Below are 16,260 nucleotides of genomic sequence, written 5' to 3'. Positions count from 1 at the left end.
CCTATTTCCAAATAAGGGCCCATCCTGGGGTCCTGGGGGTTAGGACTTCAACATATCTCTTGGGGGAAGACACAGTTCAACCTATAACACTGATATCAATAGACTCAAAAAGAATACTTGATAAAATGGTACATCCACTCACAGTAAAGAACCTGACAGCAGAAGGTGGACTTTCTGTGCCTGACAGTGTCACAGCATTACAGGTATAGGTATGCAGCCTGAGCGCTGGGACAAGGCCAGGCCTGGTGTTAGATCAGCAAGAGCCCAGAAATAAGACTGATATATAACAATCTGTGTGTATGCACCAGGAATGAGGAGAAGACAGGACTTTTTTATTTTTACTTTTTCAGTTTATTTATTTTGAGAGAGAGAGAGAGAGAGAGAGAGAACAAGTGTACGTGCAAGTGTCCAGGAGGGGCAGAGGGAGAGAGAATCCCAAGCAGGCTCCGTGCTGTCAGCACAGAGCCTGACGCGGGGCTCTATGTCACAAACCATGAGATCACGACCTGAGCCAAAATCAAGAGTCAGATCCTTAACGGACTGAGCCATGCAGGCACCCCAAGCAGGACTTTAAAAAGAAATGTAGGGGCACCTGGGTGGCTCGGCGGTTGAGCATCCGACTCGGCTCGGGTCGCAATCTTGTGGTTCACGAGTTCGAGCCCCACATCAGGCTTGATGCTGTCGGCGCAGAGCCCACTTTGGATCCTCTGCCCCCGCCCCTCTCTGCCCCTACCCCACTCTCACTCTCTCTCAAAAATAAATAAACATCTCAAAAAACAAAGAAAAAAGAAATATAAAATAGATAAAGCACCTGGAAATAAACCTTAAAAAACATGCAAGCCCTTTGTGGAGAGAAGTGTAACACATACCATCTTAACGTGGGAGAAGACAAGACGATGGAGACACCCGTTTCCCCTAAACTGATCCATAAACTCAACACAGTTGTACTCCAAATCAAAGAGGGCTTCTTGTAGAAATCCTGGCCCCACACTGACCCAGTAACCCCACAACCCCACAGAACATCCAAGGAACTTGGAAAGGATACTCCGGCCCCCAGGTAGCAGGGTGCAGGGCAGAGAAGGGTGGCCCGCTTCTCCAGTCGGTGCCCAGAGTGTGGGTGACAGACACATTTGTGAACAGAATCCTAAAAAGAATCCAATCTGTCCACCTAATTACAGAGATGAGGCAGCAACCAATAGGATAAAGAGTTCAAAAGCACCACAATCCAATAAAAGTGAGACTTTATCTGATGAGCCCAGAGGCTGCTGGAGCTGCTGGGTCGGAGAGAGCTCAGGCAGGCCTTCAGGCTGCTGCACAGCGTGGGCCTCATAGGGAGCCAGAGGTGGAGCCCACGCACCCGTCTGCTTTCTCCACAGTGCTCATCCCTGGGGTTCCTCAACCTCACCAGCGGAAGCACCACTTTCTGGGGACAACCCCCAAAAGCCCCTCTGAACCTCCTCATGCCACCTGGCCACTGCCTCTTCGGCCTCTGACCTCTGGTGTGTCCAATGCAGGGGCCCAGGGCAGGCCACCTCAAAATGTACCACGATGGCAAAATGATTATTATTTTTGCACCGAAGGTACTTGAGAAACCCCGGTGCAATGTCATCAGACACACCTCTGTCTCCTGAGAGCAGGAAGTAAACCTCCCACATGAAAAATGCCCTCCCTGTACTAAGAAGTAAAAAGACACCCTTCTCACCAGAGATATGGGCTTCATACCTGAGAAAGCTGGAGAAATAGACCTTGTTGGTGTTTTCACTAATCCACTACCCCAGCTCACGTTGTGCTTAGAATTCCTCACTGGCAAAGCTCCCAAAGATCTCTTTCTCTTTCTCTTTTTCTCTTCCTCTTTCTCTTTCTCTCACTCTTTCTCTTTCTCTCTCTCTCTTTCTCTCTCTTTCTTTCTTTCTTTCTTTCTTTCTTTCTTTCTTTCTTTCTTTCTTTCTTTCTTTCTTTCTTTCTATGTTTACTTATTTATTTTGAGAGTGGGAGAGAGACAGAGTGTGAGTAGGGGAGGGGCAGAGAGAGAGAGGGAGACACAGAATCCGAAGCTCCAGGCTCTGAGCTGTCAGCATAGAGCCTGACGTGGGGCTTGAACTCACCAACCGTAAGATCATGACCCGAGCCAAGAACAAGAGTCAGACGCTGAACTGACGCTTAACCAACAGAGCCACTCACGCACCCTGCAAAAGTCTGTTTTAGCCTATCAATTCCTCACAAATTTATTGTCTCTTTGCCTACAATATATAAGAACTACTGCCTTGGTCATTTCCTGGGGTCTCAATTTCATTACTGGACCTCTGTGTGCACCAAATAAAACTTTATTTTTTCTCCTGTTAATCTATCTTCTGTCAATTTAATTCCTAACCCAGCTGGAAGAATCCTGGGAGGAAAGAAGGATATTTCTGCCCCCCAGCGCCAGCATCCACACTGGTCTGACCCCTGTACGTGCCCCATCTTCCCCAGCCATGTAGGAGCACCACAGCTAGCTGTCCGGCCCCAAAGAGCACCCCAAATCTGCTAGCACACCCACCTGACCATGCCACAAAGGAATGGAATGTCCAGTTCCTGCCGATGGCTGCCAACCAGCCCTGTTTCCACCCTTGGCCCCTTGGACACCCTTTCCACAGGAGCAACATGGACCTTGAGGCATAAACCACGTTTGGTCACTTTGTGGTTTCCACTGTCCTTGAGTGGAAGCAGCCTGCCCGGCCTTTGGCCCTGCCTGCCCCATTGCTACCTCCCCGTCCCTGCCTGGCCTCTAAGGCCAATATCGCATCCCTACATCCTCCCAGGTTTGTCACCTCATTGTCACCAGGGCACACACCGTCCCATCATCTTCCTGACCAACCATGCCTTCTGGACTTGGCTCCCTGAATTCCAGGCTTGGAGCAGCGCCTGCTGGGTGTGGGCCCTGGGGTGTGGGGCACCTGGGATACAGGGCACATCTGGGGGTGCTGATGCCATATTCATGCTTCCCACAGTGGACAGAACCCAATGATCTCACAGTCATTAGCCAGAAGACCCCCGGCCCAATGCCTCCTGACAACCCTGTCTGGAAAAGACAAGCGTGGCAGCCCCCATCCCTCCAGAGGCCGCCCAGCAGGGGACAGACCTTGGCCCTCCTCATCCCCAGCAGAGGCTCTTGCCAAACGGAGACGAGAGCATTCTGGGGGCAAGGGTGGCAGCTGGTGCAGGCAGCTGTTTGCATAAGGTTCAGGCCCCACCTGGCACTTAGGGTCTGGCCACCCACCCGCCTCACCTGCTGCTCTCTTCCTTCAGAGCCCCGAAAGCGGCCTGCCGGCTGGCCCTCCCCAAAGGCTCCTGCACCTTCTCGCCGGCGTCCAGCTCGGGCTCCAGGGAGGAGCTGGTGCTGCCCTCGTGGCTGACGCTGCTGCCCCGCCCGGGGCTGTTCTCCGCCGAGGCGCGGGGTGACTCAGTGTTCTGCTTCAGGGTCTGCAGCTTGGCCAGGGGGATGATGTCACAGTCCTGCGGCCGGTGCCACACGGTGCGCTGAGTGCTGGCGTTGTAGTAGTAGAAGCGGGAAGTGTTGGGGTCAAACAGTTCCCACCACTGGTTCTCGCTGGTGCGCTTGATGCGGACGCCGGCAGGAGGGTCCCACACGCACTCGCCCGTGACCAGGTTGGCATACATGCGCTCTCGGGTGCGCGGCTCGATGATCTCCACCCACTCCAGCCTGAGAAAGAGCGAAAGGGGTGTCAGCGGGGTACGCTGGCTTCCGTGGACAAGGGGTTCCTGCAGCCTGGCTAGAGGGGGGTCCCGGCCTCAGGGCTCATGGGGCTCCTGCAGCCTGGCCCAGGACAGGGAGGTTGGAGTGGAGAAGAGGGCTGCCTCCAACCCCAGGCCCACTGCATCTCAAGCGGTGCCCCCTGTGTCCCCAGCTACTGCACAGTCCAGCTGCTGCGTGGTCCACCCAATGGTGGGGGGGGTGGGGTGGTCTGTAGACCCTCGCACCCAGTATCAGACCCCTTCTCACACCACTGGCTCCCAAATACAAGAAATCCTATCACTTATACAAGAAACCCAAGCCAAACTGACATCCCACTCCAGATTTTCCACATGCTCACTACTGTCCAGCCCCCAGGAGCCCTCTGGGGAGTCTTGTGCCAAGCTGGCCTCGGAGGAACCTGGACACAGCCTGGCTGCTCTCAGTCTGTCCATCCGCCTGCAGCAGGAGTGGACACCCTTGTCTCTATAGTGGGCCCAGCTGGGATGTGCCTTGGTGTTCTGGAGCCATTTCCTCCAGGGGCCCCCAGGGTGCCCCCACCCACCCCAAGGATACAGCTTTCATCCTGCTAAGTTTTTTAATGCAAAAGAGGACTTGGAAAACAAGGTATGCAAACTGAAGCTATTCAGAACAAGGACATTTTATTGTTATTTTTTATTTTGGAGAGAGAGAGAGAGAGAGAGAGAGGAGAGAGAAGAGAGAGAGAGAGAGAGAAGAGAGAGAGAGAGAGAACTCAAGCAGGGGAGAGGAGCAGAGGGAGAGAGAGAATCCCAAGCAGGTTCCACGTTCAGCAGAGAATCTGACACAGGGCTCAATCCCATGACCCCGAGATCATGACCTGAGTTGAAATCAAGAGTTGGACACTCAACCGACTGAGCCACCCTGGTGCCCCATGAATAAGGCAATTTTAATGCCTGTATGTGTGATATCAGGCTGTGTCTGGCTGACATCTGGCACATTTTTATTCTGCTTCCAGTTTTCACACCAATTAATAACCCTTTAAATGCCACAGACCTCTCTGCCGTGTGGAGGTTCTGTGTCTGTGAGTCTTTCCACTGCTCCAGAACCCTGTGATGGGCACAACCCTCATTACTGCTGGGGTAGTTGGAGGCCTCCAGCTGGGAGCATAGGGGGGCTCACTCTCTCAGGACTGGACTCCCCATACTGGGAGGAGCGTGAGCCACATAACTTACTGTGTACTCCCAGCAGCACTGAGGCTCTGTGGCCTCTTTCAGGGTCAGCAGATGCTTCCGGAAGCCAGTGGGGAGGGCCAGGTGGGGAGGGTCAGGTGGGTCCTGGTCCCCATCTCAGCCAGCACCTGGGTGTGGGTGCCCGGCACAGCACAGTGTGGAGCCAGTCTGCGAGGAAGGGATGGGGCGCCGCTGTGGGGCACACGAGGATGTCACTGCCTCAGAGGCAGGAGGCGGAGAGGTGGAGGGGGGTAGGGAGGAGGGCGGGCAGAGAGAGAAGGGAGCATGGTGGGGCCAGATGCGGGACCAGCTCGTGGGTCTCCACAGAAGGGCCAGATGGTGCGGGCGAGGTGTAAGCAGCAGGGCTCATGAGAGAAAGGGGGGCGGGGAGCAAGCGGACAGCCCTCCTGACCTGACTTCACCTCACCTGAACAGCAGAGGGAAGCCAGGAGCAGACAGGGAAGGTGGTGAGGCCATGGTGTGCGCCGTTCTGTCTCGAGAGAAGGATAAAGAGCAGCCATCTGGACAATGGAGGAGGACCCATCCGTCCTGTGGGTGCCAGGAGGTGCCAGGGGGATCGAGCCCAGACTGCTGCTCCAGGGAAAGGGGACGCCAGTAGATGGCTGGGTGAGTCTGAACCCACAGCATGGGGCCACCCCCTTCTCACGGGGCCCACAGGCTGCACTTCACCCTCACCTCCAAGGGAGGCCAGTGGGGCCTCTACGACTGATCACCCCGTTTCACTTTCAAATTTTTAACTTTTTGTTTTGAAACCATCTTGGCCACGGAGGGTGCTATAACAGAACACGGCGGAGTGGGCAGCACACAAACAACAGACATTTACTTTTGCAGTCTGGATGTCTTGCAAGGTGTCTGCAGGGCCGGGTTCTGGTGATCTTCCTACTGCACACAGCACCCTTCCCTCCACGACGGACCCGCGTCTGAGTGTGCTGCTGGCTCTGTGGGTCAATGTGAATCTGACCAGCAGCCTGGTGTCCTCACCATGACAGCTGTGGACAGTCTGCACTTCTGAGGTCCCCGCTTCCTCTTCAGGTGTGTCTTGCCTATTCCTGGCCCTTGCTCTTGCCCACAAACCCTCGAATTAGCCTGTCAGCACCTCTGCTGGGTCCACCGCAGGAGGGTTAGACGTGCCTTCCACCCAAACCGTGTACCCACTCATCCAGGTCTCCCTTAAAGGATGTGCACATCTTTCATCAGATTTATTCCTAGGCTTCATACATACACACTATTGTAAATTGCATGTTCTTTTTATTGTCTTTTATTTTTTATTTTTAAAAATTTACATCCAAATTAGTTAGCATATAGTGCAGCATGATGTCAGGAATAGATTCCTTAATGCCCCTTACCCATTTAGCCCATCCCCCCTCCCACAACCCCTCCAGTAACCCTCAGTTTCTTCTCCATATTTACGAGTCTCTTATGCTTTGTCCCCTTCCCTGTTTTTATATTATTTTTGTTTTCCTTCCCTTATGTTCCTCTGTTTTGTCTCTTAAAGTCCTCATATGAGTGAAGTCATATGCTTTTTGTCTTTCTCTGACTAATTTCACTTAGCATAATAACCTCCAGTTCCATCCACGTAGTTGCCAATGGCAGGATTTCATTCTTTTTGTTTGCCGAGTAATACTCCATCGTATATATGAACCCCATCTTCTTTATCCATTCATCCATCGATGGACATTTGGGCTCTTTCCATACTTTGCCTCTTGTCGATACTGCTGCTACAAAATGGGGTGCATGTGTCTCTTCGAAACAGCACACCTGTATCCCTTGGATAAATGCCTAGTAGTGCAATTGCTGGGTCATAGGGTAGTTCTATTTTTAGTTTTTTGAGGAACCTCCAGACTGTTTTCCAGAGCGGCTGCACCAGCTTGCATTCCCACCAACAATGCAAAAGAGACACTCTTTCTCTGCATCCTCACCAACATCTGTTGTTGCCTGAGTTGTTAATGTTAGCCATTCTGACAGGTATAAGGTGGTATCTCATTGTGGTTTTGATTTGTATTTCCCTGATGATGAGTGATGATAAGCATTTTTTCATGTGTCGGTTGGCCATCTGGATGTCTTCTTTGCATGTGTCTATGCATGTCTTTTGCCCATTTCTTCACTGGATTATTTGTTTTTTGGGTGTTGAGTTCGATAAGTTCTTTATAGATTTTGGATACTAACCCTTTATCTGATATGTCATTTGCAAATATCTTCTCCCATTCTGTCGGTTGCCTTTTAGTTTTGCTGATTGTTTCCTCCGCTGTGCAGAAGGTTTTTATCTTGATGAGGTCCCAGTAGTTCATTTATGCTTCTGTTTCCCTTGCCTCCAGAGATGTGTTGAGTAAGAAGTTGCTGCGAGCAAGATCAAAGAGGTTTTTGCCTGTTTTCTCTTCGAGGATTTTGGTGGCTTCCTTACATTTAGGCCTTTCATCCATTTTGAGTTTATTTTTGTGTCTGGTGTAAGAAAGTGATCCAGATTCATTCTTCTGCATGTGCTGTCCAGTTTTCCCAGCACCACTTGCTGAAGAGACTGTCTTTATTCCATCGGATATTCTTTCCTGCTTTGCCAAAGATTAGCTGGCCATACGTTTGTGGGTCCATTTCTGGGTTCTCTATTCTGTTTCATTGATCTGAGTGTCTGTCCTTGTGCTAGTACCATACTGTCTTAATGACGACAGCTTTGTAGTATAGCTTAAGTCTGGGATTGTGATGCCTCCTGCTTTGGTTTTCTTTCTGAAGATTGCTTTGGCTATTCGGGGTCTTTTCTGGTACCATACAAATCTTAGGATTGTTTGTCCTAGCTCTGTGAAGAATGCTGGTGCTATTTTGATAGGGATTGCATTGACTATGTAGATTGCTTTGGGTAGTATTGACATTTTAACAGTATTTGTTCTTCCTACCCAGGAGCATGGAATCTTTCTCCATTTTATTGTGTCTTCTTCAATGTCTTTCATAAGCTTTCTACAGTTTTCAGCATATAGATTTTTCACCTCTTTGCTTAGATTTATTCCTAGATACTTTATGGTTTTTGGTGCAACTGTAAATGGGATTGATTCCTTGATTTCTCTTTCAGTCACTTCATTGTTGGTGTACAGCAGTACAACCGATTTCTGTGCATTGATTTTATACCCTGCAACTTTGCTGGATTCATGGCTCAATTCTAGAAGTTTTTTGGTGGAATCTTTTGGGTTTTCCATATAGAGTGTCATGTCATCTGTGAAGAGTGAAAGTTTGACCTCCTCCTGGGCGATTTGGATGCCTTTTATTTCTTTGTGTTGTCTGACTGCAGAGGCTAAGACTTCCAATACTATCTTGAGTAACAGTGGGGAGAGTGGACATCCCTGTCTTGTTCCTGACCTTAGGGGGAAAGCTCTCAGTTCTTCCCCCATTGAGGATGATATTAGCATTGGGTCGTTCACATATGGCTTTTATGATCTTGAGGTATGCTCCTTCTAGCCCTACTTTCTTGAGATTTTTATCAAGAAAGGATGCTGTATTTTGTCAAATGCTTTCCCTGCATCTATTGAGAGGATCATACGGTTCTTGTCCTTTTACTGATGTGATGAATCACGTTAATTGTTTTGCGGAGCACATTCTTTTTAAAAACAAAATCGGGACATATAACATATACAGACAAATGTACAAAACACAGAGATAAGTTTAATGAGCAATTATGATTCAACACTGGTGTCGCCATCACTCACCAACAAATAAAACGAGGCAGCATCCAAGACACAGCCACATCACACCTGTTCGCCCCGAGGACACCACGATCCTGAGTTTTAAGGCAACCGTTTTCCTTGCTTTTATAGTCCAAACATCTTTGAAGATAACCCTAAACAAATTTTTTGAGGTGTGTCTATTTTTCAATCACACATTCACGCAATAAAACTGTTTTTTGTGTGTCTCGTTTCTTTTTTTTTTTTTTTTTCAACGTTTATTTATTTTGGGGACAGAGAGAGACAGAGCATGAACGGGGGAGGGGCAGAGAGAGAGGGAGACACAGAATCGGAAACAGGCTCCAGGCTCTGAGCCATCAGCCCAGAGCCTGACGCGGGGCTCGAACTCACAGACCGCGAGATCGTGACCTGGCTGAAGTCGGACGCTTAACCGACTGCGCCACCCAGGCGCCCCAGTGTGTGTCTCGTTTCTTTCACTTGCAACCGAAACCCATTGATGCCGTCCACCTGGCTGCAGCCTGCCCAAGCGCACAGTGCTGCACTGCCTGAAGCTGTCACACGGTTTTGTGTGTGTGCATGTGTTTATTTTAATGTTTTTATTTATTTTTGAGAGACAGAGAGAGACAGAGTATGAGCAGGAGAGGGGCAGAGAGGGAAGGAGACACAGAATCTGAAGCAGGCTCCAGGCTCCGAGCTGTCAGCACATAGCCCGATGGGGGGCTCGAACTCACAGACTGTGAGATCATGACCTGAGCCGAAGTCGGACGCTTAACCGACTGAGCCACCCAGGCGCCACTGTGTGCGTGTGTTTTTATGTTTGTCTGTCGGTTTGTTTGTTTAAGTAATCTCTATACCCAACGTGGGGCTCAAACTCACAATCCCGAGATCAAGAGTCCACTCAGGTGGACTTGAGCCAGTCAGGTGCCTGGGTCACATGTTTTTAACATCTGAGTGGTTTGCCATCTGGGACTATGTTTCACAACTCTGCTGTGCACATCCTCACCCATGAGCCCTGTGCAGGGGCTGCAGAAGCCTGCAGAGGTAAGACGCTGGGTCCCAGGAGTGCACACCAACTGTCCAGAGGACCCCAACTTGCTCCCCCCTGAAGTGTGCCCAGCAATGCTGCTTGCTCCTCACCCTCACCTGCTGGTAGTGTCCAATTTTTTACATTGTTAAATTTATAATTTTCTGATTGCTGATGGTGTACAGAAACACATTTTGTACATTACTTAAAAAATTTTTTTTAAATTTATTTTGAGAGAGAGACTGCAAGTGAGGGAGGGGCAGAGAGAGCGGTGGGGAGAGAGAGAGAATCCCAAGCAGGCTCTGCACTGTCAACACGGAGCCTGATGCGGGACTCAAACTCGTGAACCATGAGATCGTGACCTGAGCCAAATTCAAGAGCCAGACGCTTAACCAACTGAGCTCCCCAGGTGCTTCTGTCTATTACTTTTATAAGTAATCTTCCTCAATTTTCCTATTGACTCTAACAATTTACTATAGATTCACCTGGGAATAAACAAGGAAGAGCCCTCTTGTCATTTGTGTGTAATGTAACGCAACTGTCTTTGTAGACGATGTTAACGATTTGGCAAATAAACAGAATAACTCACTATGTGCAAGCTCACTTTCAATTAGTGAAACGCAGGATCTGGGGGACTCCTGGATCTGAAGGTTGGCATCTTTAAACAATTCTGGAAAACTCTCCGTGTCCACATTTTGAAGCAAACCTCCCAGTGCTCTGCCTCCTTCTGGGCCCCCCGGGGCCCTCACTCGTGTCGCGGAGCCTGCGCATCCCGCTCCATCTTGCCCGCCACGCCAGATTGCCCCTTCAGTCCCTCTTCCTACTTCATTCGTTCTCTCTTCAGCTGTGTTAAAGCTGCTGGTCCTTCTCCAGCGTCGTTCCTCAGGGTCTTTCGTTCTCCACTCACACGTGCAAGTTCCTCACGGTTCTGGAAACTCGGCGATTCTGTGACTGATGATTCCAGTATAGGCATCTTTAATGGGCCTCTCCCTGCCAGTCTCACTCCGGACGCTCTGTTTCCCTAGATGTCTGTCCTCTGACTCTGACTTCTCTGCGCTCCCTCTCTGTGCCTGCAACAGGACTGCTCAGCACTACGGGAATAGATCTGGCCCCACAGTGCGACGTCTCCACAGGGTCCACACCTGCCCTCACCTTGCTGTCCACGGGATGCTTCAAAATGCTCAGCGTGCTTCCCAGGCCTCCCATCACCCTCCCATCCACTCCTTCCCACAGACGTCCCTCAGCTGCCCCATAGAGAACCCAGAGATTAGGTGTCCCTCCTGTCCACAGACATCCCTCAGTTGCCCCACAGAGAGCCCAGAGTGGAGATGTCTCTCCTCTCCACAGACGTCCCTTAGCTGTCCCACAAAGAAGCCCAGGTTTAGGTGTCCCTCCTGTCCACAGACATCCCTCAGTTGCCCCACAGAGAGCCAGAGCGAGGAGGTGTCCCTTCAGTGCAGCTTGCCCTTGACACCCTACACGAGCACATGGCCTACCCCGCATCCAATCCCACGCTCCCATCAACAAACTTTTCACACCCAACATACAGGCTGGTAACCCTGCCACTGACTTACAGAACCCCGAGTACCCCCTTCAGGGAATCGCTGCTTTGCTGTGGGTCACTGCACCCAACAGGGACATCTTGAGAGACCAGCACAGGGAGGAGTCCACTGTCTTTGTAAGCTGCACCTCTCCTCCTTCTTGCGCCTGCGGTCAAACTGGGCTGCTCTCGGGGGATGGACTCTGTGGTTTCCTGCGACCCCCACCCACCACATGTCAGTCATCCTGTGTGAGGAAGAACAGAGTGTCCTGGGGACAAAGGCTGGGAGAGAATGTCCCGGAACTGTGAGGACAGGAGGCAGGCCTGCAGGCTGTGCCGTCCAGGCTGCAGCCACCCCTCAAGGCCAGCGGCTGTGGAAGATGGGGCAGGAGTCCCCTCATCATCTCCCGGTCTGCCCCTTCCAGGACCATCTTCCACCACAACCACCGGTTTGCTGCTCACGTGAAAATCTGCTTCCCCAACTGCCCCACGGCACTGAGTGGGACTGCGCCAACCCTGCTTCTCCACGCAACATGAATGTGCCAAGTGGCCCTCTTCCCTGCCATGAGGCAGGTCTTGACCTAGCACAGAGACCCTCACCCCTGCTCCAACCGCCTTCACCTGCTTGAAGCACCTGGCTGGCTGCCAGCTGGCCATTCCCCTCAGTGTAGACACAGCAACATTCTAACCCTGTGAATTGGGTCGCTGTACCTGGGAAACCCTCGGCAGCTTGAGCCATCCCAGGGACAACATGCACTCCCAGAAAACTCACACTTCCCACTCTCGGCTTCCTGATCTGGCCAAGCTCTCCTCACAGGACAGCCGGCCACTTGTGCCTCCACCCCCAGAGCCACTTACACAGGCTCCTCTCAGCTACCTGGCAAATACTGGGACACCAAAGGATGGCATACTGTACTCAGAGGCACCCATGCATACGGGCCAAAGAGCATGAAAGGGACCCGCAGATGCTTCAAAGAAGACAGGCCGGCTGACCAAGGGCTATCTCCACCCAAGGCAGGAAAGGAAGTAAGGGACAGAGTGGGGGGACCCCCAAGAAGACACCTGGATGCAGAGGCCTGGAGGCCAGGGCAGGAGCTTGCTTGAGTGAAGGGCCAGGGCAGGAGGCTTGAGTCTTGCTTGAGTGAAGAGAGAAACCCTGAGAATGGCTCTCGGCAGGGCTGATGTGATCTCACTCAAGCTGATTCATAGGGAACAAGGATGGAGACTTCTGGAAGGCCAGCCCCAAGGTCAGGTTGGGCATGGGGCACGGACCCCCAGGTGGGTGAGAGGCTGCTGGAGGGCGGGAATGGAAGGTTGGCTGCGTGCTGGGCTCCCTGAGGGGAGGAAGTGCGGCACCCTTGCGCCCCCAGGCGGCCACCCCACGGTGGTCCCTGCACCCTGCCCCCTCACACAGCTGTGCTGCTCTCCTATCCCGCCTCACAGTGATGGATTTGACCAGAACAACGTCCACAAAAGCCCCCAAAAGACTGTTCTGGCAGAAAAGCTCCCAAAGGGCTGAACTGAACATTCTAAGCCCTAAAGAAGCAAGACCAACTCTTATTTTTGCTTTAAATACACTTTCAAGTGAATCTGATGGCTATAACTCTCTCTCTAAACAAAGAATACCATCTGTTCCCTTTTTGGCACACTCCTGTGTGTGCGTGGGTAGAACCCCACTTTTTCAGAAGAATGTTCTGGTCACCCCTGGGGTACAGCATTGAACCAAGACCCGTGGGGAACCAGAGGGCAGAGAATGCATATAGGATGTGGATCCCTGCACAGAGTAAGGAGGAGACACAGCAGAGCTGGGGCTGGACCGGTGCTCAGCTCCCCCACCCAGACCCCTGCCAGGCAGGCTGGGGAGAGGGAGCTTTGTGTGGCCTGGAGATAACCACCTCCTTGCTGGAGTCCAGCGCTCGGCCTGTGGGGCCGGCATGGTGCATGGACACGCAGTCACCAGCCATGTGACAACGAACTGTGCTCCAACTGCCCCTGTGGGCTTCCCTGCCAGAAGAGGCCCAACACTGCAGGCGACAGACTGGCAGTAGTATCTGAGGTGAGTCAGTGAAAAGGAGCGGCAAGCTGGCCTGTGGCGCCCTCAGTGTGCTGGGAGTGGTGCGCACGAAGTCGACACAGAGGGCCCTTCCAGCCTCCCCGGTTCTTAGAGATACTCACTTGCAGACAATGATGTGTTCAAATAAGTATTTCCTGAAATAACTTAATGAGTGTCAGGTATGTGCCAGGCAACTGACCAGGTGAAAGGGACACAACAGTGACCAAGCACATTCTCTGCCCTCCAGATTCTTATGACAAGTGCCGGACCCACTCACTGGGGAAAGGAGTGTTTTCAACAAATGGGGCTGGGACAGCTGCATGTGCTGCACATGCAAGAAAAGGAAGCTGGACCCCTACCTCATACCACACACGGAAGTTAACTCAAGATGGATCAAAGACCTAAATGTAAGAGCTAAAGCTATAAATCTTGGAAGAAAACATAGGGGTAAATCTTCATGACCGTGGATTTGGCCATGGATTCTTGGACCTGACACTAAAAACATGTGCAACAAAAGAAAAATAGATAAGTTGGACTTGATCAAAATTTAAAACTTTTGTGCTACAAACAATACCATTAAGAAAGTGAAGGGGCGCCTGGGGGCTCAGTCGGTTGAGCATCTGACTTCGGCTCAGGTCATGATCTCATGGCTCGTGGGTTCGAGCCCCACGTCGGGCTCTCTGCCGACAGCTCGGAGCCTGGAGCCTGCTTCGGATTCTGTGTCTCCCTTGCTCTCTGCCCCTCCCCCACTCGTGCTCTGTCTCTGTCTCTCAAAATAAATAAATGTTAAAAAGAAACCAAAAAAAAAAAAAAAAAAAAAAAAGAAAGTGAAAAGACAGCCACGGAACGGGAAAATACATTTGCAAATCACGTATCTGATAAAGGACTTGTATCCAGAACGCATAAAGAACTCTTACAAGACAAATGCCCAATTAAAAAAATGGGCAAAAAATCTGAAGAGGCATTTCTCCAAAGAAGATAAACAAAAAGCCAACAAGCACACAAAACGGTGCTTGACATCAACAGTCAACAGAGAAGGGCAAACCCAACCACGATGAGACTCCACACAGATGAGACTGTAGAATGGCTACAGTTAATTTCTTAAAATCATAACGACAAGTATTGGAGAAGATACGGAGAAACTGTGACCTTCATACCCTGCCGGTGGGAACTTAAAATGGTACATCCACTCTGACAGTCTGGCACCTCCTAGAAAGTTAAGACAAAGTTACCACATGACCCGGCATTTCTCTGACCCAAGAGCAACAGAAACCTGCGCAGAAGTGTTCACACAGCGTGAGTCATAATAGAGAGAATGTGGAAACAACACAAATACCCATCACCTGACAAACGGATCAACATGTGATGCATCTACACGAGAGGATGTGCCCCGAAAACTGCTGTGACGTGGATGAACCTTGAAAACATTACTTTGAGTAAAAAAGGCCAGTCATAAAAGACTACCTGTTGTGTGATTTCATTTATTTAAACCGTCAGGAGCAGAAAAATCCATAGGGAGACGGCAGATTAGTGGTTGCCAGGGCTGGGGCAGGGGGCGGGGTGGGGTCAGCTGCCAAAGGGGTTTCTTGGTGGGGTCGTAAAAACGCAGACAGTGGTGATGGCTGCATAACTTCTCGAATGTACTAAAAACATTGTACACTTTGAAGGGTAAATTAATTTATGTGAACTGTGTATTATTGAAAAAAAAGGACTGCCACTTCAGGGGAGCCTAGCAGGTCGAAGCAGGGGTTGCATGGTGGGGTGCTTGCCACAGAAGGCAGTGGGGAGGAGCGGAGGCTTCCCAGGTCACAGCTGGTGCTGCCCAGACAGACAAGCACAGAGGCTGACAGGGCGGGACTGACCTCTGGGCTCCAGTGTGAGTTGGCCACGACCTGAGCAGGTACCAGGACATCAGTAAGTGCTCAGCTCCTAGTTGCCCCCCACCAGCCCCTTGAACGCCCCCCCCCCCCCAGGCCATCGGCCCTGCTCGGCACCAGCCCCCCTCCCATCCTGCGCACAGTGCGTGCCTGCCCACCTCAGTGCCCCGTGCTGCCCCTGCTCTGTGCCGCCTTCTCGCCCGCAAAGCCTGCCATTGCAGGGACGTCGCCCATGTTCACATCAGCCTCTTCCACCCTTTATAGGTTGTTGGCACCCAGTAGAGATATCGCCTGTCCTCAGACCTCACATTCACACTCTGTCCCAAACTCCCATCGCCCCATCGTCGGACAACGTCCTCTTGTGTGGCTGCGGCCCTGTCATTCCACTGCTTCCTACCTGTAGCCAGTGTGGCCACAAAGACTCCACGTCCCAGACCCTGGCAGACACCAAACCCACTCTCACTGCTAAGTGAATTCATCAATGCAGACAGGCACCCTAAGAGCAAAACCAGGGGATGGGCTGGAATGCCCACAACGTCCCCCAGCAAGAAGTGGCTGCGCATGCCATGCCCTCTTGTCCCCTCGCTCCACTGGCCTCGCTGCCCCGTCAGCGTCTGCCTTCCTCCTGCAGGAGGGCCAGATGATGCTGAGTCCCCCGCCGGACAGCCCTGCCTAAAGGAAAACCCCTCTGCATCGCCTGACCAAGGGCTCTGTTCAGTGTCGTGGCCCAGTTACTGAACTGGGGCCTGGGCCTGGTGGTCCCTCACAGAGGGAGCAAGGGTTGCACATGTGGAACCTCGGTTAGAGCACGAGCACCACCCGGGAAGGGGAGGGCAGCAAGCACACGGCCCTGCCCACCTCCAGGTGCTGCTCTGCACACGGTGTGCATTTCTACGTTTCAGGAAACACGAAGCTCCCACCTATTGAAGAAAACTGGCAATGAAGCATACCAGAGGAAACAGCACAGGGCTCAAACCTCACAGGCCTTGTCTGCTCTGCTGACAGTGCCCTGGGCAGATACTGTTGGACCCACCACGATGTCCAACTATTCTTCCAGACCTGTAGCTTCAGCCTGAGTCTCTTTGACCGTCTGTGTCCCATGAGCACAGGGAGAGGCATGCATGCCCTTCCTCACACAG

At 51.6% G+C, this 16,260-nt stretch overlaps 1 protein-coding gene across 3 annotated transcripts in view; it reads right to left on the bottom strand.

Annotated features, from left to right (window-relative positions):
- The window catches only part of ARHGAP39 (Rho GTPase activating protein 39), a 110,051-nt gene that overhangs the window by 40,350 nt on the left and 53,441 nt on the right, over nt 1-16,260 (bottom strand). For 2 of the 3 annotated variants that reach the window (XM_045455499.1, XM_045455500.1), the window contains exon 3: nt 3,266-3,700. The exons of the other annotated variant lie outside the window; for it this stretch is intronic. In XM_045455499.1, the coding sequence (XP_045311455.1) occupies nt 3,266-3,700 (435 nt within the window). The remainder of the gene's footprint in view (nt 1-3,265; nt 3,701-16,260) is intronic. 3 annotated transcript variants of the gene reach the window in all.

Source organism: Leopardus geoffroyi, chromosome C3 (assembly GCF_018350155.1).
Source record: "Leopardus geoffroyi isolate Oge1 chromosome C3, O.geoffroyi_Oge1_pat1.0, whole genome shotgun sequence".
NCBI classification, from domain to species: Eukaryota; Metazoa; Chordata; class Mammalia; order Carnivora; family Felidae; genus Leopardus; species Leopardus geoffroyi.
This window is presented reverse-complemented; position numbering and strand designations above follow the sequence as displayed.